The sequence below is a fragment of the Copidosoma floridanum genome, unplaced genomic scaffold (genome assembly GCF_036245765.1).
Source record: "Copidosoma floridanum isolate Cflo_tuat_1 unplaced genomic scaffold, Cflo_Japanese_pri ptg000020l, whole genome shotgun sequence".
Taxonomy (NCBI): domain Eukaryota; kingdom Metazoa; phylum Arthropoda; class Insecta; order Hymenoptera; family Encyrtidae; genus Copidosoma; species Copidosoma floridanum.
This window is the reverse complement of record NW_028321897.1, coordinates 3,498,031-3,522,783: the sequence shown is the minus strand read 5'-3', so window position 1 is coordinate 3,522,783 and position 24,753 is coordinate 3,498,031. Positions and strand designations below refer to the sequence as shown.

The window sequence follows — 24,753 nt, the reverse complement described above, 5'->3', positions numbered from 1 at the left end:
CCGCACGCTTGGAGTTTCGCTGTAGGTGTACGTACGTGGGGAGAAATCGCATGCGCGCCCACCGATGGAACAAAAAGAGCGTGGCGGGCTTCCCTCGACCAGCCAGTTGCGCTCGACACGCCGACCACTCGACGTTGGAGCCCGCGTTGACGATCTTCCGCTTTTAGTGCGGCTTGTCTCCTCGTGTGAGAGGAATACGCGCAAAAAACAATGAGTTTTTACTACGTACCAGTGCTACTTTTTTTGTTTCCATTGTGTTCAGTGTCATGGTGATGGATTGGTTGTGAAAACACGGGGTTTTTTTTAGTGCAAATAAGTGCTTAAGCAGAGACAAACAGGTTGTAACTGGTTTTGTGTTTTTTTTTTCCTTTTTTTCTCTTGTATCTAAGGTGTCAGGGTTGCTTGTGTTTGTGAACTTTTTGTGCTAGAGTCAACTGAAAAACACTTGCGATGAAGAAACTGCATTGTTGAAGCTCATACCGCTACTTTAACATTGTAGAAACGAGAGAGTAATAAAAGTATTAAAAGTACGTGGAAACATTATTTTGTTTGTTTTTGTTCCATTTTCATACATCTAAGTATGTTTACTATTTTTTATTTAGTGTATATATACAAATTATCACTTTTTTGCCACACAGTGTTGGAACAAATTATTTTTGAAAAACTCAAGGCTCAAGCGACGATTTGTTGTAAAATTCAATGTTATTAGGCGTAGTCTGATAATACTTTATATGACCGCAAATATATTAACAAACTTTGAGTCAGTTTATAAATACTACTTAAAATCGTTATCATTAACACTGTCTAGTTGAATCATAAAAGAATATTTAAACGTACAATAAACAAAATATCAAACATTCAAAAAACAACTGACTCCTACGTCACCCAAATGTATAAAAACAGAGCCACGTGTTAAGTGTTCGATAGAGCGTACAAAGAAACACGCTCTCGCAAGTTGCTAGCAATCAGTTTCCAATAACCATTTACAGTGCTAAAAGGTGTAGTAAAATTAATACCATAAATTGTGTAACGGTGCTTCCAAGTCCATCTTCGTTGCCCCTAAAATTTTTTTTACAGTACTTTTTTCGAACAGCCCTCGTACGTATTACTACCACACTAGCTTAAGAGGCTTATATTAAAGCTTTTCAAGGTTTTACAGTTTTATACTGGGGTGAGCTTTTTTTGGCATTTTTTGACATTTTGATAATTTTTTTCGTAGAAAAAGTTTTTCGTTTGGTTTAAAAAAAATAGTTTTGAAAAATTATTATGACCCAGAAGAATTTTCCATTGTGATTTTAAAGAAAATAGTACATAATAAAAGTTAGAGGTATTTTTTAATTTTTAATTTCGTAAAACTTCTGTGTTCAAGTGAGAATTCCAAGTTTATTTGTGAAGCAGTAGTAGGAAGTGAAGTTTCTGCATTTTCCCTTGAACTCTTAAAATTTTCAGCAAAAGAATAAAAATATGCGTTTTAATAAATCTGCATTTTCGTCTTTGTACCAGATATTTTTGCTCTACGCAACAGCTTTGAAAACTTTTTGTTTGATCAACTTGAAATTCAATAGGTACATTGTTCCTTTCAAAACATTCTATGACGAATAGGTTTTCCAAATCATCACATTCTAATACAAATAATAATAAAAATTGTTTGCTGTTTTCAAAAACTCGTGTATATATTTGTCAGTGATTTGTTGGACATAATAAAGTTTTATTCCTTATTAATTAAAATACGAGAGCTCTGATTGAAAAAAATCTCGTGTACACATATGTAACTGCGTCGAAATAATTAACTTTATTATTTTATCTATGTATCTTTAACGATTTGGTACTTTTATAAGTGATTCGAACATCATTAGAAATTACCATATTTGTTTTCGTACAACTAAAATATATTTAAATAAAATTGTTGTTTATTTATTTTAGTAGTTGCGAAAATTACCAATTTGTTTTAGGGTCAACTGCTCTATCTGTTTTTTTTAAATATTTAATAATTTTAATAGTACGTATACTTTCAAAATTACATTTATTTTACAATAAAAATTTGTAGGGAGTAAGGTATCCAACAATTTCAAGATCGATGATTCCGTATCAATAATGTTAATCTATAAGTACTTGTGAAATTTGAAACTCGTATCAACGGACCAAAAACTAGTCTATATTTATCAGTGCTGCGGTTCTTTTGAGATAAGAGAAGAGCTCGAAAATCGATGCAGTGCTTCGCGATTCAGTAGAGGTACATAACCACATCTATACGCATTTTCAAATTAAACCACAGGCTTATGGAAAAAGCTCCATTAGTTGAAACGCGTACAACGCATAGAGAGTATTAAAACAATTTTTTTTTTTTTTTCAATCGAATCGTCAAACTTTGGCATCATATAACGCACCATCGATTTCATCAACAGCCCCTTCAAATTCTTACCCACACCGATGCCAAAACAACGAACCAATAAGCCTAAAAATACACCCAAAGGCGGATCAACAGATAATCAGCCGAAAAAGTTCACAAAGTTCAAATTAATAAACGCGCCCGCCCGCGAAGCCTCAAAAACGTGATATCCCGAACACGTGCCCCAGAAACGGCCTCTCTCTCTCTGACTAAAAGTCTTTCGCCTCTCCCAGAGCAATTTCTGACACTACGGGTGTAGCGTGTCGCGCGAAAAGTCGATCGCCGCCTCCTACGACCCGCCATGCCCCCCGTACACACAAGCAAGTTTTACAGCTCACTGTAGCCAGAGGATCTCTCTCTCTCTTCTCTTTATACCTCCTCATGATCCTTTAAACCGAACAACCAGCCGGCTGGCTAGCTCGTGGCACGCTACACTCGCAGGGCGCGAGCTCCACTGGAAGCCGCAGATAACGACGGGCAAGCCGCACGACGCTGGCGTTAACCCTTTTCCTTCCACCACCTACCCCTTCCAGACCCACGGTTGCTCTAATTAAGAAGCCCCGTACAGTCACGCTAGCGTGTATTCTCGGGGAGAAGCCCGTGCTCTGTGTGTATACATATATGGCTTGGGATGAAGGAATGCAAATTCGAAACGCCAATTCCATCGCGTGTGGTGGTTGTACACGCTGTACGTGAACAGAATTACGTTTTTTTTTTTTTTTTTTTTTTTTCTTTCATTCGCGTCGCGTGCCACGGAGAAAAATGCTTTTAACACGCTGAGGTGCATGATATATAGATGGCCTACTGCGTAATAGTGGGGTAGACGGGGTGTTGAGTAATGGGGACGTGAAGAGGGGATTCTGTTGGGCTAACGACGGAGTATCGTGTTTTGTTCTTGGTAATTTTTGCTGGTTGACTCCGTTCCTGATTTTTTTTGTTTTGTTTACGGAGGGCTGCGTTTTTTGGGTTTGATTCTCTTTTTTTTCATTCTCAAACAGTACTAGCCTAAATTAGATTTTTGACACTTTTTATAAAGCATCAACTTTTTGATACTAACATTTCGCAAACTATCGATTCTACCATAACTATGGAGGCATATCACTAGGGATCCTCTTAAAAAAATTAATGAGAGCGGCCAAATTAGTCTGAACCCCTTGCAGCTGTATATATATTCAATGCTTGTTACAAAAAGCGCAATTTCAAAATTTTTTTTAACTGAAACTCATTTTTATAAACTCCTTGTTATAAAATTGATACCTCTTGTAAGGCCTTAATTAAATTTTAAAAATTTTATTTTGAATTATTTGCCATTTTTCTCGACAATTTATGCTCGAATTGAGGGTATAGACTCACTAAATTTTTTTTTACAATATCCAAAAATGCTAATACTAAATCATTTTTAAAAAAGGTGATGGGTTTCCCTAAAGTATTGTTTTTTTTATTTTTTTATTTCTATTTTACATACTTCGAATTATTTCATGACACCACAAGATTATTATTGATTAGCTTATTAGGCAAGAGGAAACTCTACTTAAAAATGGTTTAGTATATTCATAAGGATAGTAGCAATGTCACATTCTGATCCTGTAGAATACTATTGGACTGAACCCTTACATCAACATCTAAAATTTTTGTGTTTGTAACAATAAATGCCTAAGTAGTACTTTTGTTGGCTCAAAGATAAATAACATAGTTATCTCCGTGTGAGTATGTTCCAAATGAGTAAGGCACTGAATTTATTTTATTAATGGTATTTTTATTCAATTTCATCTTTAAAGCTTTCATACTCATTTTTTTCAACCATCACCGTCAATCCAATGGTTTTGAAAATAAAACTTGGATTCACAATATAAGCACTTCAAGATTTTAGTAAATGGACATTTTGCTCCTTTTAATTATTTTTTTTTAATTTTGATTACTTAATAAGGATTTATTATTGTTATTATTATGATTATTATTATTGTTATCATTATTATACTTCTTATTACTTACTTCAGTTATTTTTTTATTATTGTTACTAATATTTTATTATTATAGTACTAATAATTATCATCATTAATAATACTATTGTATTATTATCATGGCTTAATCGTAGTTCCTTTTACATTTTCTACTAATATCGAAGGCTTATGGAGCTTTTGTATGGCTGCAGCTAAGAAATATCATTATTTTGTAGCTGCAGCCATACTAGACTTAATAATATGATGTAATTTATTTTCTTTCCTTCTTATGATAAATTAATCTTACGTGATAGCGTCTCAACAAGATCGTGAATAAATAACGGATATCTTATCTGAATAGAACCATTTTAATTATTTTTATACGCCGTTATTCATTTTCTTATATTATATTCACCAAACCCTTTTATTTGACATCTGCGTCATGAAGAAGTAGATGATGTCATAATTTACGTCAGCCTAATTGTATTCCAAATTAAGTCGTACAAATTATTGCATTCTACTTGTCACACCCCTTCGACATCATAGCTGAGAGAATTCTAAGGAAAGAGGTAGTGCACCATTATGTAGTAGCAGTTATACTGGATTTACCATGTTGTTGTTGAGCATATTATTTATTATAGTACTATTGAACTATACAAGTATTCTGCTGTCTTTAAGACCAGTGGTGTAGACAAAATTTCATAGTAGAATATGAGAAAGTTGTCGAAAAATCGATCGATACATTTGTCCCGAGCAAACACACTAGAAAGAAATTAAGTTAAACAATTTTATTTATTTAAACTAAAGGACTTGATACAATAGTTCTATTTGAGGCAGAAAAAATGTACTGTCGACGTAGGCAGAATAGAGACTTTTACTTGGTATTAGTAAACCAATGGCAAAAATTAACTCATTGTCAATGACAATCGATAACAGTGATGTGAAGAAGAATTTATAGTAATGTCTTACAATTTTTCACACGAATAATAATTTTAAAATGTTCGTAAATTGTGCCTTTTGACAAAACTATTACCAGACCAAATGTACAGATAACATAGTTATGCTAACTTCTTCTTTAAATTTTGAAGACTTCACATTTTCCACAAATCCTGAAACGCATCTTGTTCTGGTTTGGTCTTGAAATGTCTTTCTAGTTGTTAAAGTACTGAAATGACTACTCGATGAATCTTCCCTGTAATAAAGTAATGTACGCGTTGCGAAATGGTATGTTGAACCATAAGTTTTTTGGTATTACAGTAACAGAGCATTAGGAGTGATATTTCTCTGTATGATCATTATATACCTCAAAAGTCCATTAGTACATGCTATACTTATATGAGGGTGCTCGTTTGCATATACGATTACAGTGGGTCAAGAGACAGTGTGGCAGATGCGGGAGCTTCTCTTGATTGGCTCTGCCATATTCAGGACAAACACGCACACAATACTAATCAACCAATCACTGACTCGGAGTTCCATGTCTATGAGCTGTTGATACAGTTTCTGCGTTAGAGTCCTGAATATGGCGGCCCATCTGTCACACTGTCCCTCGACCCAATGTCTATATATATATGATTACATTTGTGTGCCTTAACGACTTTTGAAAGTAGCAAAAATCTTCTTGACTCAAGGGATAATAATAATAATAAAAACGTTTGTTACTGTGGGAGCTTTTTACTTTAATTACAAATACGATCCCTTACATAATAAATCAAGCTATTTTTTGAGGTTACAGCAAAATTGAAAACGTGTTTTACAGGTTAAAATATGGACTTTAATTTTTTTTTTTTTTTTTTTTTTTTTTTTTTCATAAAAAGTTATAAATCTGAGAAAATAATGAAAGCCAAGGATTGAATCAGGAGCACTTATTGGGAGTCATACAAGTATTCTTTTACAATACCTTGCGATCGATCTCCCATAACTGAACTTGAAAATCACCACGGGCTTGTAGGTTTAAATAACATCGAAAAACCGATTTCACTTGTTACAGCTGGCAACATCCAACACCTGAAGCAAAGAACAAACCAAAGAATGAACAGAAAAAAAAAAAAAAAAAAAAAAAAATTAAACCATAAAAGCTCAAGTTAGTGGACAAACTTCAATGTAGAGTATACCTTAATGATTCATCAGTAATTAACGTGCCGAGGGAACCGCCTACGAACCCTTCGAACGCACTGAAAGATTCATATAATACCCAAGACCGACCATGACCAAGCAACCATCTACTTACACACATTCACGGCCCGAAATCATTTGACCTACACACAATGCGCTCTAACATTTTCAGTTCTTATCTAGAACGGCTACACCGCTATTACACTCACCAGCCACCCTCAGCATTAAAAAAAAGTCGATATCACGCTGCTCTTCGTCGAAAGCCACATTCCAGGAACGCGTGCATGCATGCATGCATCCACCTACGTGTACAATCTCAAAATCGATACCCGACATCCGTACAGCCTGTAGGTGCTGTTTGCTACAATGCACGCCTGTCCCCTCGGCTTCTTTGCCATTCGTCATAGTTAGGAGGATCCGCTGCGTGTATGTACACGTTACCACCGCGAGTGGGCCGTGCGCGCCTGCATGTGTAATAAAGCAGAGGTGGGTAGCGGCGGCCTTGTGGTAAATTACGATCACCCCGATAAAGGCAATTACGATCCGAAGAGCGCGGGGCAGGGAACACCCAGCTTTACTCTCCCCATCCCCCTTCCCAACTCTCTGTACGTGGTGGGTTGTGGTTGATTTTCTCTCGCGGTACTCTGCCGCTAATGCTTTCCAGCTGCATGGGCACCCTCACGTGTAAAGGTACCAATGAATGTTTCGAGGGTTGTAAGGGTACGAGGCCATTGGTACTACCAAAGTTGTCCAGACGATGATTTTTGAAGATTCAAATTTTCCGTTTGATGCATTCATTGTACTGTCTTATGAAGGAGTTTGTTTTTCACGGCAAAGCTCTGGGTAATGAGCGTTTTTATTTTCAGGGATGAACATTTTGCCGTATAACGAGTGTTTTCTACCCTCGTTACGAGGATTGCTTTTTTTTTTTATGAACAGATGTTTCTTGGTTCGTTTGAATTTTTCCGACTGCTTCGTCATTATATTTTTCCTTGAGTAAATAAAAAAGGTATTTTTCTGTTGATAAAAAAAAAACAAAATTAATCCCACGGAGTTTGATGAATTTTACATTTTCCGGATACATTTGGTTGAAATTAATTGAATTTCGTACGAGTAACCTTGAACATGGTTTGCTACGTTGCCAGTCTGATGATTACTGCAAAACGTGTAATTATCTCTAATTAAAATGTATTTCTAAAAAACGAGTAAGCCAAACTGAATTTAATAAAAAATTTTTAATTTGATAATAATAAATCAAACACCTGGTGCAGATTGAAAACCATGTCGGGAAAAGTACACGATATACCATGTCAAAGGTTACCACGACACGTTGTTTTCGCATGCGTACCTTTTAGTGATTCTCATTTCATTAATACACTCTATCAAAAAGTAACAACCGACCTCAACACGAGAAATCCGTTTGTCAAAAGAAAAAAAAATCCCTAGGATCTAAAATTCTAACTAATGGCCAAAAAGCAAAAAAACTCTCTCTCGCATGGTAATGTATACTCATGGATCATCGAAAAATCAAATCTTTCCCAGAACACCGGCAGAATTCCCATAAAACGACCCCCCCGAATCACGACTCACTCGACAAACGAACCAAAGTTTTAATCGTCCTTTTTCCTCCCAAACCCCACCACATTTCAAAGTAACCCAAACCAGCCCGCGAATCTCATCGGCGGGGAATAAATCAATCGCCGAAGGAGCCGTACAGCTGGTTAAAGGCAAAACTTTCCCACGGAGACTTTCCCACCCCTTTGCTCTCTTGGAACTTCTCTAATTAATTCGATGGCAGGGAGGGAGGTGACCGGATAACGCGGTCTGGTATGCAACCCACCACTCAATAACTGATACGGATTTTCACTCCATGTGCGCGGGGATTTTCTGCACTTTTTTGAATCTCGTTGGACATGGCCCTCGTTTTTACGAGCTGGGCCCAGTACCCGTAAATCCACCGTAAGTTATGGGAACGCTTTCGCGTCCGGGACGAGAGGGAGTGAGTCTCCTGCGAGGAAAATTTATGCGCGCAAGCTTGAAAATACCCCCGGAAAATGAGAGATACGCGAAGGTGTTGCGGGTGTGTCACCTTTTCAGGGAGGAAAAGAGACGGTGCCATGGAGACGGTGTAGGCAGTAAAGCGCTTTGTACGAGGAAGAGGAGTGGGGTGAGTGACTTGGCCTTTTTTGTATTAGCTCAATTTGGGGACGCGGGCTGTCTGACGCGCGCTTCAGAGCTTTTTACGAACCTCGGGAGGGGGGTTCTCGGCTTTTTTTGTCGTACAGCGGTGGGTGTGTATCGTATACGCGCGTGGGTGAATGTTCGGGTGTGCACCGCGGAGAGAGAAGAATTGCAGGAATTTTCACCGTGAGAAGACGTGTACGGGGCAAGTTCTGGAGTTCTAGCTTTGTGCGTCGTTGGTGAGTTTTACCGTGGTCTACGCTGGAGTGTATGGTATCGGTAAATTCATTACTGGTACCCTTTTGTGACTACATACGTAGGTCGCAGAGACACGTCATTGGTTCATTTTTTTTCTTTCCGGTCATTATTTTGATCTAACGTAAATTAATCTGGTCTTGCGATGGTCATGTTACTTGTAATTATTGCCAATTGCATCAGAGAGAATTAATGGTTAAAGGGTGTTTCATTGTGTAAATGTGTCTAAAAATCATGAGATCAGATTACAAACAACAAGTTCTCACTGATGAATCTGATATTAATTTAAATATTTACGCTTTTATATTTTAAAATGTTACATATATTTTGATACGCTGTGTTGTCGTCAGGCGTAAATGTTAAGAGATTAAAATATTACCCAAAAAAATAAATAAGTACCTGTTTCATTACAAGCAAAAACCTTAACTGCTCACTGGTTTTTTGTATCATAAAGTCTTGAATTTTAATTTAAAGGTGTACGATTGAAATCCTAATGATTTTTGGTGGATTACAGGAGTATTTAAGTACGCAATATAGAAAAAATAGACCGTATGTTCAATAAGAGTTACAGAGGTGAAAAATATCCCCAAAGTACTCGAAAATTCCATCATTTTGATTATTTGTATTAATAACAGTAAAAGTGATCATTTATCGCAAAGCTTTCAAATAATACAGCATTGATTCAATTATAATAATAATAATAATAATAATAATAATAATAATAATTATAATAATCATAAAATTATGCACAAGTTAGTAAACGAATATCAACCACAGTTTCTGAAACCACCATTTAAATGTGATAATGATATGTTAAACCACTTGGATTTTGACAAAATTATGTAAATAGTTGATCTGTCGTCTTCTCTTAAAGCGCAGGTATTATTAAAGAATATTCAAGAATTTTTTTAATAAATATTTTACAATTTTTTAAAGTCATCGCAACCCTTACAATTTAAGATCAAACTGGGACATATAATTATTGTAAAATGAGTTGCACATTTTTTTATTTGATGTATGTTCCTAATCGATTTTTACTGTATTAAGCAGGCAAAACCATCTTTTACAAGTTTAAAAAATTTTGCATTCGTTAGGGGTTGTTTTCACCCTTGTAATATGAATTATTACGCATCAATACATTTTTTGTACATTGTGGATTTAAGTACCCAGATACTCTTACAATAGCTATGGATAAGTATCTCGTCAGCAACAACATTAACATAGACATTTCTTCTATAAGTTCAACAAAAAATGAATTTACAACCATCACTAACAATAAAGCCCAAAGCCAGAGTTTCTTAAGCTACTATTTTATCATAAATTTTGTTCTCGCTTTTGATAGAGTTATGTAAGGTTTTAAAATTATTATCAAACATGTAGTTATGTTTTATATGTTCCTACATAACAATAGATTAGCGAAATTAAAAGAGCCTAATAATTTTTGCTCCGATGAAAAACACGTGATGTCATAAAAGTCAGTAATGTCAAAATGTGCCCGGGTAAATTCGATGCATATCTAAAAATGAGTTCAGCCACCATACATACTGTTACGCAGACCGTGCGATCAATGTATTTATCTTGTCCTTTTTTTTTTTTTTTTTTTTTTTTTTGAACCAAGCAGCGATCGAGCTTGTAGGCAATATTTATTTACTTTGTCCCGTACAAGTAAAAAAAGCCCACATGAATGTTCACGTACACTTTGACGATAAAGTCAATAAAAAAAGATAATATATTCACGTGCTAAGCACACAAACTTGGTATTCTCAGCGTTTACATGAGAAAAAGTTTTTCTCATCACATGTGTGTGTATGGACCTTAATGTATTTTTTAGTTGATACCAAGAGGGAAAAAACACTTGCCAATTTTTCTTTATATTTTTAAGGATGCAAGCACGTTCATACGTTGTAGATAAAATTCTGTCCATCAGTTATCTCACTCTCGTTTTAAGGTTGTATTTTATATAGCACAGTAAAATTTTTCCGAGGTTAAAGACTATGTTTAATGATTATAATGTTAGTTTGGATGCAAGGAAACTTCAATTTCAACTTTCTTTAGAAATCCTTAGCTAAAGTGTAAATCACAAGTAATTTAAGCAACAAAACATCCACCGTGAGGTAAACGATGTGCAACATAACCTCAAACACTGACCCATGAGCTCTCCACAGTCCATAATTTCCTTTTGAAAATCCACTCGATACTTACCTGGTCAAAACTTTGTTTGGCATTCCAGGTGAAACAGGAGCCATGGAGACACTTTACACGGGCGCGATTCATGGCTTCCCACAGGTATCCCACGGAATCGCCAAAGGCATATCCTCTGGTTTGGCGGCTCCCTTCGACCAGGATGGCGTACTCAGTCTTGTCGTTGTGCTCGGCGGCAGTCTTTCTCTCGTCGCTCTCGTCTTCGCCTTCATCACTTACAGGTACGTTTTTTTTTTTTTTTTTTTTTTTTCAATTGAATTTGTTTCAAAATATCCATGCTAAACAGTTTTTGAGCCATCTGATAGACATTTCCAAGTGATGACGTTTCAATTACAGAATATATTTTTTTAATAAATCCACATAAACATTTTGTTGTGTCAGACAACAGTACAGGCTTACTGTAAATTTCTCCATATGTATCATTATTAAGTAGTGCAAGTCAAGTTTACGTCAGCCACAAATTAAAGCCCAATGTATCATTATTAAGTAGTGCAAGTCAAGTTTACATCAGCCGTAAACTGAAAACCTGCTATTGGGAATGTGCCTGTACCACGTGACATGGCGATATATATATATATATATATGACAATTAGAGGAAAAGTACAGTCCTTATGGAGGAAATTGAGTTTTTTTTTTTTCGTGGAGGAAAAGGTGTTGAATACAAAAAATTATTGGATTACGTATTTTTAACATTATAAGAGTTAGGTTGTTATTTTTTTATACGATGAAATCGTTTATTAAGGCCGAAAACATCTTTTTAAAGGTACGAAGTACAGTTTAACCTAGCATCAAGCTGCTTGTTTACCTCTGAGCAGGCGCAACAGTGATAGCAGCAGCAGCAGCAGAAACGAGTAGCTCAATTGAGGGTTAACTGTATTTCGTACTTTTTAAAACGCTGTTTATGGCCTTAAGAAACGATTTCATCGTATGAAAAAAATAACAACCTAACTCTTGTAATGTTAAAAATACGTAATCCAATAACTTTTTGTATTCAACACCTTTTCCACCACGAAAAACAATAAAAACTTAACTTCTCCCGTAAGACATGAACTACTTTTCTTCTAGTAGTCATATATATATATATATATATATATATATATATATATATATATATATATATCGATGTCACGTGGTACAGACATATTCTCAATACAGGGATTTACGTGACAAACTTTAATCCGGGTAGCTCGCAGCTATTTTCAATAGTGCTTTTAGATCTTGTTAGCTGTAAAACAGCCAGAAAACGGTGTTAGACCATCTAAAGTGATGATACAGGTGTACACGAGTCGTTTAAATTTTCTCAATCCACCAGAGTAGGAGATACAAAGTAGGTGATTAAAATTTTTAATTAATAGATCAACAAAATATTTTACTTGTGAAAGAAACGAGTTCTTTGGCAATTTTATCAAAGGCATGCTTAATAAAATTATCGCAAAATAACTTTAGTAGTGAAATAGACGTCTGCACGAAGCGTAAAAATATGCATGCGAAGTAAAAATCTAGATCTTTCAGTTTATCTATGAGTATTATTTATTAGTACATTCATAATGCAAAATTAGTATCAAAGAAATAATTAGCGGTAAAAAAAATGACAGCAATTTTGTACTACATTGCATTATTAGGAATTAAACATAAAACTTTGCCAGGACATCGATACATTTTCAGCCCTTAAAATGCAAACGTAAAGAGTTCAAAATGAGCATGGTATATTAAAGGCGTCACTAGTCAATTCAGAGGCGAAACACTTATACTAAATTATGCATGTGCTGAAATCACGTATAAAACTTTGAAAAATTATTTTTTGTAACAATCATAGCATCTGACATTAAATACACGTTTGTCGTCTGTAGTCAGACTTGTACTTCTACATCTAACTTAAACGTGAAACTTTACTACAGCGATCAGTGTATCCGTACATTCCAAATATAAGTACTTTCGGAAATTAATGACTTGGAAATTATTGTCTTGGTTTTTGTCTTTGTGGTGAGACATACATCCTAGAGTCACACGTGCCATACGAGCTAGTATCTTAACTTAAAAATTTATTTTTCTTACTCTTCATACAGTGATCGACAGTTAAACCAACGTGAAACCAACGTTTTTGAGTTTGAAGGATCAAGGGTTTTTCAAAAAGTGTAAAATCTGCCTCTTCTCGACATGAACACACGTAAATCCATCTAATAATGTATTCTTCATTGGATCGCATCCTTTCAATCAATTGAATTATCAAGTCATAGTCAATGATGCATGATAAAGCGTGTACGTACACGATCGGGGAAAGTTAGCTAGTGAACTTCCGAACGTGCCTCGAACCACATATGTGCGCTCGTACGTGTGTCTACGTGCTACAATCGCGGAAGTATGGATTCAAGTGTGGTACCAAGTGCCGAGAGGAGGTACATGATTCCGCACGGAGGAGGTGTATGTTTCCTTGTGCTGCGCCTAATTACTCGGTAATTCACGCTCGGGACCTTCGATCGATTACCATGCAAGTCGTGTTGGCGATTATCGTTTCAGAAGCAAAGGCGATGAACGCGCTTCGTTAGAGAGTGGATGGAAGACGAGTGTGAACTACTGGCAAATGGGCTTCGAATAGGCAAAAGTGGCGAGAAATTTGGCATGATTAATTGCGCTTTGGAATTTGAGTTTTGGAGTGATTTTTATGATTGCTAGGGGTGCAGACGTATGAGTATTCATCTAGCAAAGAACGAAATGGTAATCGAGAAAATTTATAATTATTTTCATATGTAAAACGTAACTTACCTTTCATGCGTCTCAACTTAGCAATTATATATTTCTTCATTTTCAACTTGTATTTAATATTAAAATTGATGCATGACTGTTCTTTAATATTATTTTTCACGATACAATCGTTTTACGTGAATATCGGCGTCTTGTGGAAGTTCAGTTTATTTTCAACTACAGTTATTTAATAAAAATCTTCAATAACTATTCCGCCAATTACTGCCGTTCTTATACTCTTGGAAGAAACTCATCAAATTAGGAAAGTGCGTCTTACATGCACAACTGTAGAAGTAGTGCCTATACACTTTTGCGAATTCCTTTGTATAATCTATCCTGTATCCAACCTATCTTGTGCTCCTTATCAGGTATTTATAAGAAATGACAGAATGATTAGCACCATTTAGATTGAAATTAAAAAAAAAGAAGATTCTACTGAGTATCATGACAGCAGAATGCTAACTTTAAATACTTTTAAATTTCCATAGTCATTTTCAAACAATCATTTTGAATTGTTGATTTTAATTTATACTGTATGTCTTTAATCCCTTTTGAAGTCCTCCAATTCCTACATTATATTCTCCTTTCGTTCTACCTCATGGCTGTCTACTCTTTGTTTCTGAATTTCTGCACTTTATTCCTTGAATTTTAAATATGAATGTTAAATGTGTGCGATTTCCTTTTACATAAAAGTATGATTTCTATTTCGTTCTACTCTAAGCATATTTCCTAAAGTGGTTCAATAACAATTGAGGATACTTCAGTCGAAAAATGGTCCGAAAAAAACGTAAAAAAATGGTTTTATAAATTGTTTGCATTTCTGAGAAGCTTACACCCAAAAGCATCGATTAGCAATATTATAAGTTGATAAAAAGAAAAATTATAAGCGACTACAAAACTAAAAAATAAAACAGCAGTTGTCCTTTTAGCAAACCGTATTTATAGTGATGTAAAAGCTGTTTTTTAACCAAAAAAATCACTAAGAGAAAAAAAGTTGTCAAATTTACTGTGCTAGAATTATAATATGTTACTGTCTAGTTGTCAAGACTCTTTATACTATTTGAACAATAATTTTTAATAATAAGAACAGTAATTTTTGTCATAAGTACAGTCATATTTACTGTTTGTACAATAGATATTACTGTCAATTGATATCTATGTAACGTCAAATGACACCAGATTACCATTCTACCATAGAAATTTTCAGTATTTTTTTCTCTCTGTGTATAAAATAATAATATTACCAAATGAAAATCGTCCAAAATATAAGTACTACACTACAAAATAACAAAGACATACTGGATTCCCAAATAAATTCCCAAAACCCGCATTGTCATAACCTTCACCTCGTTACACCTCTACAAGGCTATCGATTAGCTAGAATAATGCCACTAAAACTCCGCAGCCACACGCGCAATGGATGAAAAACGAAAAAAAAAAATTAATCATGGACCGCTAACGAGCAAACAAACGAATCCAAGCGAGGAGAGAGCCCTCGTATTGTGCACAACACGTCCCGCATATCGGATTTCAAGCCTATACCCATCTCCCCCTGCTCCTCTTTCTCCCATTGTCATTCGAATCCGTAAATGCACGTTTACGCGGGTACCTATATACGAGAGAGTCCATTCTTTTTCCAAGACACGTGAAACAGAAAAGAGCACGTGACACAAAAGACAAAAAAAAAAAAAAAAAACACGCTGCTCGATAAATCGTCCGTGGCAGGCGTGCTAGTTACCGGCGAATTTTCAGCGATTGTTCGCCGCTGCAGGCGCGGAAGAGCCACACCGAGGTGGGGGGAAAAAAGGGGCTGAGCCCCTTTCCTGTGTTTATTGTTATTGTTGTTGCCGATGCTAATTATCCCACGGAAAATTGCGTGTACACGCGCCGAGTTGCCGATCACGTCGACCGCGCTCCCTTGCCGTCGCTCGGTCCATTGTAATGCCAGCATCGTGGTCGCGAAATTGATTTCCGTGTCCTCCGTTTTCTCGTTCACCGGCACGTGCGCCTCGAAAGCCAACGTTGCAAGCAACTGAGCGACATCCTCTGCTGTCCTCGGTATGGTAATTGAAAAAACCCGAGCCCTGATCACGAGTCATTTTCGATGCCCATGAGTGTGTACAGGTGTGTTTGTACTCGGGCTGAAAGACTCGGAGGGAGCGTTTGGTAAGGGGATTAGCTCAAGTTTGCCGGTAAATTGCGTTGCAGCGAGAGAGAGAGAGAGAGAGAGAGAGTAATTTAGGGGTATTTGCCGCAGTTTTAAAGTTACCGGACTCTTTTAATGGCTGTTTTATTAGTCGCGCGCGAAAATTTATGGGGCAAAGTTAGGGGGGGGGGGGGGAAACCGAAGATACACCAGCCACGAGAGCGCCTGTTTAATTAAAATTGAAATATTGATATCGGTGGGGTGCAGGAGAGGAGAGAAAAAAATAGGCGAGTGCTGGGGGTTGCGTTAAAAGTTTTTTGTGCTCCTGTTAGCCAAGTTTTCATACTTGGCTCTTGAAAATCCGAAGCTTGTTAAAATGATCGAGTGGTTATTTTGCCATCTTCAAAAATTATCATATTAATCCTACTTGTCTTGAGCAGTATGCTACATGACAAACCAACTGTTGAGTGGATAAGCGTATGATCTAAATAAAACCTATCACTTCAAAATATTTTGAAAAAACATATTATCCCAATAAATTAAGAAAAAGTATTTTCCACTCGGCTATTAAATCACCCATATTTATTAATGCATCACGGGCAAGATGAATCCAAAGAGAACAAATCGAAAACTCGTGCAACTCGAGATCTCTGGCGTATATATAGTCATTCGCCATTCGTAATCGCCCTCCAAAGTTTATCTATGCAAAGCCGTCGTTGTCTCTGCTGCAGTTGGGAAATTGAAGATCTTCGAGCTTACGTATACGCAAAGCACCGCAGTTTAGATTGTCTTTTGTTCGTCGACTAAAACTGCTGTAGTTGTACATCGTCGAGAAATTGAATGCGAAACAAATGAGTTGATCAAACTATACGTCGAAACTGTGGGCAAAGTTAAGAACAACAGGTAGTCCTGTTTTTTACGTCCATCTTGAATGTAACCTTTTTCAAAAACATCGTGTACAAATTTGGGTCTATCCTCCAAGCAATAGTTAAATCAATTTTTCCGCCCTCGGGTGGTTTTGGGAGGTTGGTACTTCCTCGGGCGAAAAAGCAGTTTTCCAGAACTCGTTCGAAAAGTCTCCTTTACGAACCTCGTTACGAACCTCGCCTTCGGCTCGGGCCGCAAACCTCTCGGTTCGCAAACAGAGACTTTTCAAACTCGTAGGAAAACTACCATTTCTCGTCCCCGTGGTACTTATAAACACGTTGACTTTAACATATTACAGAGACTATATTACTAATTACTAATTAACAAGATCTCCTGAATTCATAAGCATTAATTTCATTGTATATTCATCGGTACAAATGGTAGAAATTGTGAGGGTAGTTTTTGATATATTAGTAAAAACGTTAATGAATCGAAAGTTTTTTCTTCACTCTTCATGGTAAAAGTAAAATTTAACTTTAAAACATTTTAAAAACAGTGTGGTTTAGGGCTCATCCAGATAAGCGACTCGTGTGATATGTTGCGAAGGTAACGTATAAAATATAGCTTTTGTAGTAACAAAAAGGTTATGTTCACATAAATCGGTTAGCCATCGTCCAAGTCAACGATTGATTGAAAAAGCAAAGACCTTTTTTGATTGTACTTGGAGTATTCACGCGACCCTTACGCTATAAATATCAAAAAAATCATACCATACTTCGCTTATTTAAGCAAAGGCTCTAGACATACATCGCGAGACTTAACTTACTTTACGTGAGCACATTGTTATTTACCTCAACTTTATGTATACAATGGTTCTCCAAACGACCACACTTTGAAAGAAAATTTGCCTGGAGCCAAAGTGCGATCACGAAACCCTTTCACCAGTTATTACACATCTACTTTCAACAGTGTAATTAATATACAAAATTCAAGTGCAAAGCTTGGCCGTACTGTGATGAAAAAATTCAATCCCATTCGTTGTGATAGCTCTAGAATTTCTGCGCAAATGATACACGTACCTCGTAAAAGTGATGGAAACAGAGCTCCAGGATCAAGCAAACAGGACCTCGACCGCGAGTGGAGAAAGAACAGACCGCTATTTCCGGTAAAAACAAACCTCTGGCGTACGGGAGCAAGAAAAAACCACCAGCGAGAGTTTGTAAGCGTCGGTCCAGCTGAGAAAACTCGGGCTAAACGCCGTCGCCAGTGGCCCGCAACTTTATATTTGGGACGATCGCTCTTCCCCGCGTCCTTCGGCAGAGTATGTACGTGTGTATATAAGGCACGGCGGTTGTTTTCGTTCCCCGGACTCGCGCGATCCGGCTTTGCACTTTAATCTAAAGTTTTATGAAAATCTCACGGAGACTGTATCCATAACTCCCCGCGTGGACGTGTATTTGTGCGGGAGGATCCTGGGGGTCGAGGCCGTCCCGACGGGTGGATTACGAGTTTTATGAATTTCGAGAAATTGAGACGCCTCTCGCTGACGGGGATTTCACTTTCCCCGCCCAGCTTCGACCAACTCCGGTGCTTCCTTTTTTTTATTACATAGTTATTTTTGTATACCCAATCTCTAGATCGTCTGTGTCGTTGTTTTGCCATTTGCGAGTTTATAAATTTAATCATCGGAGGGATTACGGCTGAGCCCTGGGCTCAGGGTGCCGAGATGACAATTAGAGGCTCCCGATAGCTCCTTCCATCAGCTCTTGCTAGCGAAAGAACTGTTGATCTCCTTCGTAATTTCGGTCCCATATAATTTGGAGTACCGATTCAAGATCGTCCTATGCCTCATTATTACCCCGCCGTTCCCGCTTGCACGCGTCGGGCGATGATATAAATAATACGAGAGCAGCTGCGCCCATACAGACACGTACGGCCGGAATTTCGGGGCCGTCGTATGGCGCTCGTGTCTTCCGAGTTTCCGGACCGTAAGTGTGTGGATTGCAAAAAGCACGCGCTGGAAACTTATTGCGGGCACGTGAGCTTCGTCGTTGGGTTTGGAGAGTCAAGGGCGAGCGATTTATACAAGCAGGTCACGGGACACAAGTTTTTGGATGCCTCTGCATATTGCTTTTTTTCCCCTTTTTCCTTCGATTACGTGGGGATACCCGATTTTTGAGGATTTCACTCGGGTGGTTTTGTATACGTCGACGAGCGAAGCTAGCAGGTGCGTTCTGATCTATATCTGGCGACTGGAGTGCTTTTCACGGGATGACTTGTGAACAGATGCATGAGTCGAGGGCAGAGAGATGCGAATGATTGATCTCTGATTGGAGTTTACGGGATGGTTTTTTCTGAGTCATACAGGTGTCTGTGAGATAAATATGATTGGCGTGATGGCAAAATTACAAATGTAACCAAATGGAAAAAAAATCGAAAACTTTTGTCCTGAATCCAGTTGGACGTTTTAGCCAGTTGGTGGATTTTTATTTACCGAATCAAGCGAATATCGGCACTCCATCGTTGGAATCGAAAAATTTTTGTAACAACAATTTGTCTCGCGTCGAGTTGAAAAGAGGTTTTTATATGTAAGTATCTTTTATTTTCTATAATTAAAAGAAAAAACAAAGAAACAAAAACAGTTGTGGTTTCAAATAGTTATTGTAATGATACGAAGCAAGTTAAAAGACACAAGAATTCTTATTGCGATACCTTGCAATTTCACTCACAATCAGTAGGAACATAAAACATTCTTCTTGTTGTAGCAGCACAAAATTATTTTTTTGTGAGTTTCAAATAATTTTCACAAAAAATACTCGTTCAGGCTCGGTCATTCAAGAATCAGTTGAAAAACACTATTTTTAATTCTGGTAAATATTCCTATTGTGACTACAAATTACATCATTACATGCTTATTTAATTTTTTTTTCTCTTAATTGTGAGTTTTACTGGTAGAAATTTTTATTTCATAAAAAAGATTATAAGATCAAAATACACATATGTGAGACGTTGTACCTACTGTTTTTTAATCATACAACTATTTACGAAACTTTTTTAAAAACATATTCAGCACAATATTTCAAAAAAATTAAAGTTTTTTACTTACACAACATCATTGTATTCAACAGAAATAACCACAAGGTTTATTTGTTCACTAGAATTTTATAAATTACTTATTAAAGTTTGGTACCATAATCTACTTAAAATGGTAGTTTATTTTTGTGTACCATAAAACTTTTTTTATGAAATCATAAGGATGAATAAAACATACAACTGTTAATAATTTTATAAAGTAAATTTCACGACAAGTAGTGAGTTCTACAAATAGGAACAATTGTCTTACTAAATTAAGTTTTTTCTAAAACTTAAAACTTCCAACTTTAAAGGCAAACTTTGCCACAGTACTGTCAGACAAGTAAACTCCACAAGTTAGGATCAATTATTCATTGACATTACGGAGAAACCTCAGCATAATCTTGTAGAGATTTTTATTACCTAATTGTACATAAGGAACCCCATGTACAGCAAAATTGCTTAGAAAGGTGTCACCAAACAATAACCGTTTCGTTTATGTTACACCAAAGCGCTCGAAATCGAATACCCAAAGCGTCTGACTATTCGCAGTGATTACTACTGAATTTCGATACGACCCGCGAACGCGTTTTTTTGCCTCGTACGCGTTTTGTCAGCTACCTTTGCCTCTTAATAAAGGGTACATTGATAAAATTTGTTTATTCGTTTGTAAGAAAATAAAATTCAAAGCGCACTGATACGAGACAAAGACAAACAAAATCTTGATATCAGCAAAGGTAAACATCCACGTTTCTTTACGACTCTTGATCCGATTTCACAGTAAACTCTTTCGAGGGATATACTCGGGAGGATACGTTGTCCTTGATTTTTGTTTTTCAAATTAATACAAAGACAAACGTGCACTCCAGTTGCAAACGTCACTTTTTTTGTTTTCTTACCACCATCATTCCCAAGTAAAAAACCCGTCACCGTCCGAAATGCAATTTACCAACTGAAATCCAAAAACCTTTCCCAACCCTTCCACAAACCACATTCACAGCCCTCTCCTCCTCGCGAGACAGTTCTCGTCAAACGGAAAATCGAGGGGCAACCCGTTTCCGTCCGCACTCGTGCACGAATGACAGGTTTCTCGTACAAAATCCATAAAACCCACGTGTATCCCTCGTCAACGCGAAACGAGCGCTCGGCATTGGCCCCGGCAAAGGAGGGAAAATCGATTTCGCCGAGTCATCTGCTCCTCCCAGATATACGGACACCAAGTGAATGCCAGAGTCACGCTTCCAAACAGGTGATGCGGTGCTCCCGTGCGGTGGTACAATCTCACGAGTGAATACAATACGAGGTATCGGCGCACAGCCTCGGAGTCATAATTGCAGACGCGCCCAGCTGGGTAAACATTATAAGCGAGGAAACGGAGGGTATTGCTGCCCTGGTATATACATGTATACGGATGTCCATTGTGCTCGGCAAATGTTGACCGTAGCTGCTCCCGATACACGAGTCCACGTCGGGGCGCACGATAAATAGAAGTGGCTGCTGCTTTGTTTTATTAGCCCGGCTTTGGGAGCCTCCAGAGCGTACATAAGCTCCCGTTGATTGGGTTCGAGTGATACGGCGGAGCTGTTATTAACTTAGCGTTGCCTTTACTCGTCGGGGGGAGGTGTGGTGTATAGGATACGGCGATTGGAATCATTACGGCGTTGAAATCTATTCGCAAAAGTTTTATCCGACTGTTGGCCGATGAACAAACCCAACGTAGGTATTGCGACTGAACAACACAAAAATCTACCGCGCTGCATTGCGAAATGATACTTTTCAGTGTTTTACAATAAGTTTGTTTGTCGTAGGAAAATATTTTGCGCCATTTTTTGTGTCGAAGCGAGTATGTCCTTGGACACTTGTAAAAACGACTATTGAAAGGACAAACAACAGAGAGAGAGAAAGAGAGAGAGAGAGAGAGAGAAAAAAAAAGGAGTCGAGCCCCGATGGTAGCAGCGATTATTTTCCATTCACGGGCACTTTTGAATTGATTCGGGGCGCGTATGTGTGCACGACGCGGGTGACCTCTAATCCGTTTTGATCATCGGTCAATAGTGCTGTGGAATTGAAAAAACACATTTCCGAGCGACGCGAAACTCGCGCTGAAAGGCGGCCCCGTAAGAAAACAGAGGAGCCACGCTTCGTCAAAGTGTGCCTTTTTCCAGTTGTTTTTTTTTCCCCTCCCCCACCGCAGTTCGACGCGTGCAAACGGGGACCTCAGCTCTGATTACTTTTCCAAAAATAACAGGGTGGTTGGACAAAACTGGGAAAAATTTTTTTTCGTCACTCGCGAGAGTGAATTTTATTTTGGTTTGATTTGACATTCAAACTAGGGGAAAATAGTAATAAATTTCAATTAATCCTCTTAACTGGTGAATTTCCCTTGACTTCCATTAGAAGTAATTTAATAACAGCTTTACAATCTCAATGAGAGCTATTCGTGATAAACGTACAGAAAGAGCTGGTAATTGGATTACAGAGAGCACGCGCGTATTTTTGCAATTTGATATTCACCCACACATCGTTTTCCCCTCGTTTCATCAGATATAATTGCCATATCGTTTATTTACTACAAAAAGTGGAGCCATATGGATAATGGTTTACTTATAGAGTGAGTGTAATTTCGATTCTGAAATAAATGCATTTAATGTATGGTTTTACATCATTATAAATGTAATTAACACTGTGTTTACGTAACCGAGTAATCAAGATTTAAATGGGAAATGTTTTATGAAAGGAAGAATCTGTATCGAAGAAAAAAAATTTCTTTTTTCTTCATAACTTTGAAAGTTAACATTATTTATAAGAGTGTCTTGCGGATGTTGTTTAACATTTTTTTTTGAGAATTGAAATGAATACTACAAATGAAAAAAAGTATTTATAATTTCGAAAAAACATGTTTTTGCCTAAACAACAAGAAATAAATTTCTTATATATAAGATATTGAAGCACATGTAGAAAAAATACACGTTCTGTATTCAACATATTTCTCTAGTCTTTTGATGTTGGGTTTTATTTGAACTTAATATTTTAGGATAAAAAATAAGTTAACAAAATCTGTGTGAAACATTATAAATGTAGATAAACTAGACATTTCCCTCTTGTGCCAATGTCTAAGTTGTTTGTACATACAAATGTGCAGTGTCTCTTGTAAATCTAGCCAATTTTTATAGTATTAATAATAACTATCTTCATCACCAATTTCATTATTATTATCATCATCATCATTATTGTAATTATTATTATTATTATTATTATTATTATTATTATTATTATTATTGTTATCTGTACGCATCAGATACTTGCTCACTCCGACATATTGAACTCGAGATTCGTGACGAGAACAATACAACGGAGGGCTCAAGTCGCACCTTTTGACGAGCGAGTATCATCGCAACCACGATGAACCGGAAAATAAAACAAACAGACTTCCAGAAGAGGGATAACACACACTCCGATCCACGGCCCTTCCACACCACCCCGAAAAGTATGCACAAAAATAAAACCTCCCACTGCCGCGGTAAACAAGGGTATCGAAAAAAACAAAACTGCGTCCCTCGAAAATCCTATCAGCGTCAGTAACGGATTACAGTCACGCGAATACAATCTCCCGCAGACTGATGCTCGGCCGATCCGATTTCTCAATCTCGCGTTGCACGCCTGGATTCGTTACGTTCGTGAAAATCATCCCCTTCAACAGCCCATGCCTATACATACACCCACGAGCTCTCGCGCCAATCGACGGAACGCGCGTGAGCTTTGATCCCTCGATTTCCGGGAGGTAATCGCTTTTTCCACGGGTACATGGATGTATACATTTTCCGCTCTCGGCTTGCGTGTTTACACGCTCACCTCCCTTGCACCTACATGCGGGCAAGGTGCGACGAGAAGAATTTTACGATTCCCCCCCCTGTAAGGAGGGAGTGGCCGGAAATTGACGGGAAATGAAAAAGCCACGAGATCCTTTTGCGGTCGGCACTTTGGGAGAGGAGCGTAGGAAGAAGGTTTCAAGGCGAGGGTGGCGGAGGACATCCAGGAAATAAATTACTCCCGACTGTGACCTTGCGACTAATTTTCCGCCAACGGGGAGGGAAAAGGCGGAGTTTTCCCAAGTTCGCGAGCAGCTGCAGTTGGCGCGTCTTTAAAGGAATGTGGCGTTCTACCTCCGATGCATGAATCCCGAATGTTCCGACGGGGGGACGCGGGGGATTTTAATTTGTGGAGCACATATTTCATTGGGAAGCCGCGCTCGGAATTGTTTCGGGGTGGTGGATGGAAAAACATTGTTTATTCTGTTGTCGGTTTTTGTTTGTGCGTGAAAAATGAAAAAATTCGCGCCATATATTATTGTCGATCCATCCGATGGATGAAAAATCAGGTTGAAGGGTGTTACGACAAAGCACTTTTACCGCTCGTATTCAATTCTCAAACAACAATAATGGATTGCTTGATAACGCGTGCAGTCCAGAAAGTAAAAGGCAACATTTTTTTCCAAATGTCTTGGAAAATAATGCTGTGTAATATAATGAACGTGTTTTATCTCGCACTCCAGCTTGGCTCGAAAATTCGCGCGCATACGAAGGTTACGATCTAATGGATGGTGCTTCTCTTCTTTTTCTTCTTCTCGAGCGGAAATCTTGATGTATCTTCTTTCTATGTTAATTCGACCGTATACATACATATATACACCGTTGAGGGCGAGGGTGGTGTATTTTTTCCCCCCTCGACTGAATTTATTCGAGTGCGGGGAAAGCCATTAAGAAACTCCTGGACCAGCACTGCGTTCGAGGAGTATATCCTTTTTGCTCGTGATTTTCGCGCTCCCTTATTTCTTGAATCTTATT

General features: G+C 37.6%; 1 protein-coding gene across 1 annotated transcript in view; it reads left to right on the top strand.

The window, feature by feature from the left end:
- Positions 1-375: 375 nt before the first annotated feature.
- The window catches only part of LOC106642172 (adhesion G protein-coupled receptor E3), a 238,238-nt gene continuing 213,860 nt past the window's right edge, over positions 376-24,753 (top strand). Inside the window, exons 1-2 of the mRNA XM_023390322.2 lie at positions 376-527; positions 11,111-11,303. Coding sequence (XP_023246090.2) covers positions 11,125-11,303 — 179 coding nt within the window. The 5' untranslated portion in view covers positions 376-527; positions 11,111-11,124. The remainder of the gene's footprint in view (positions 528-11,110; positions 11,304-24,753) is intronic.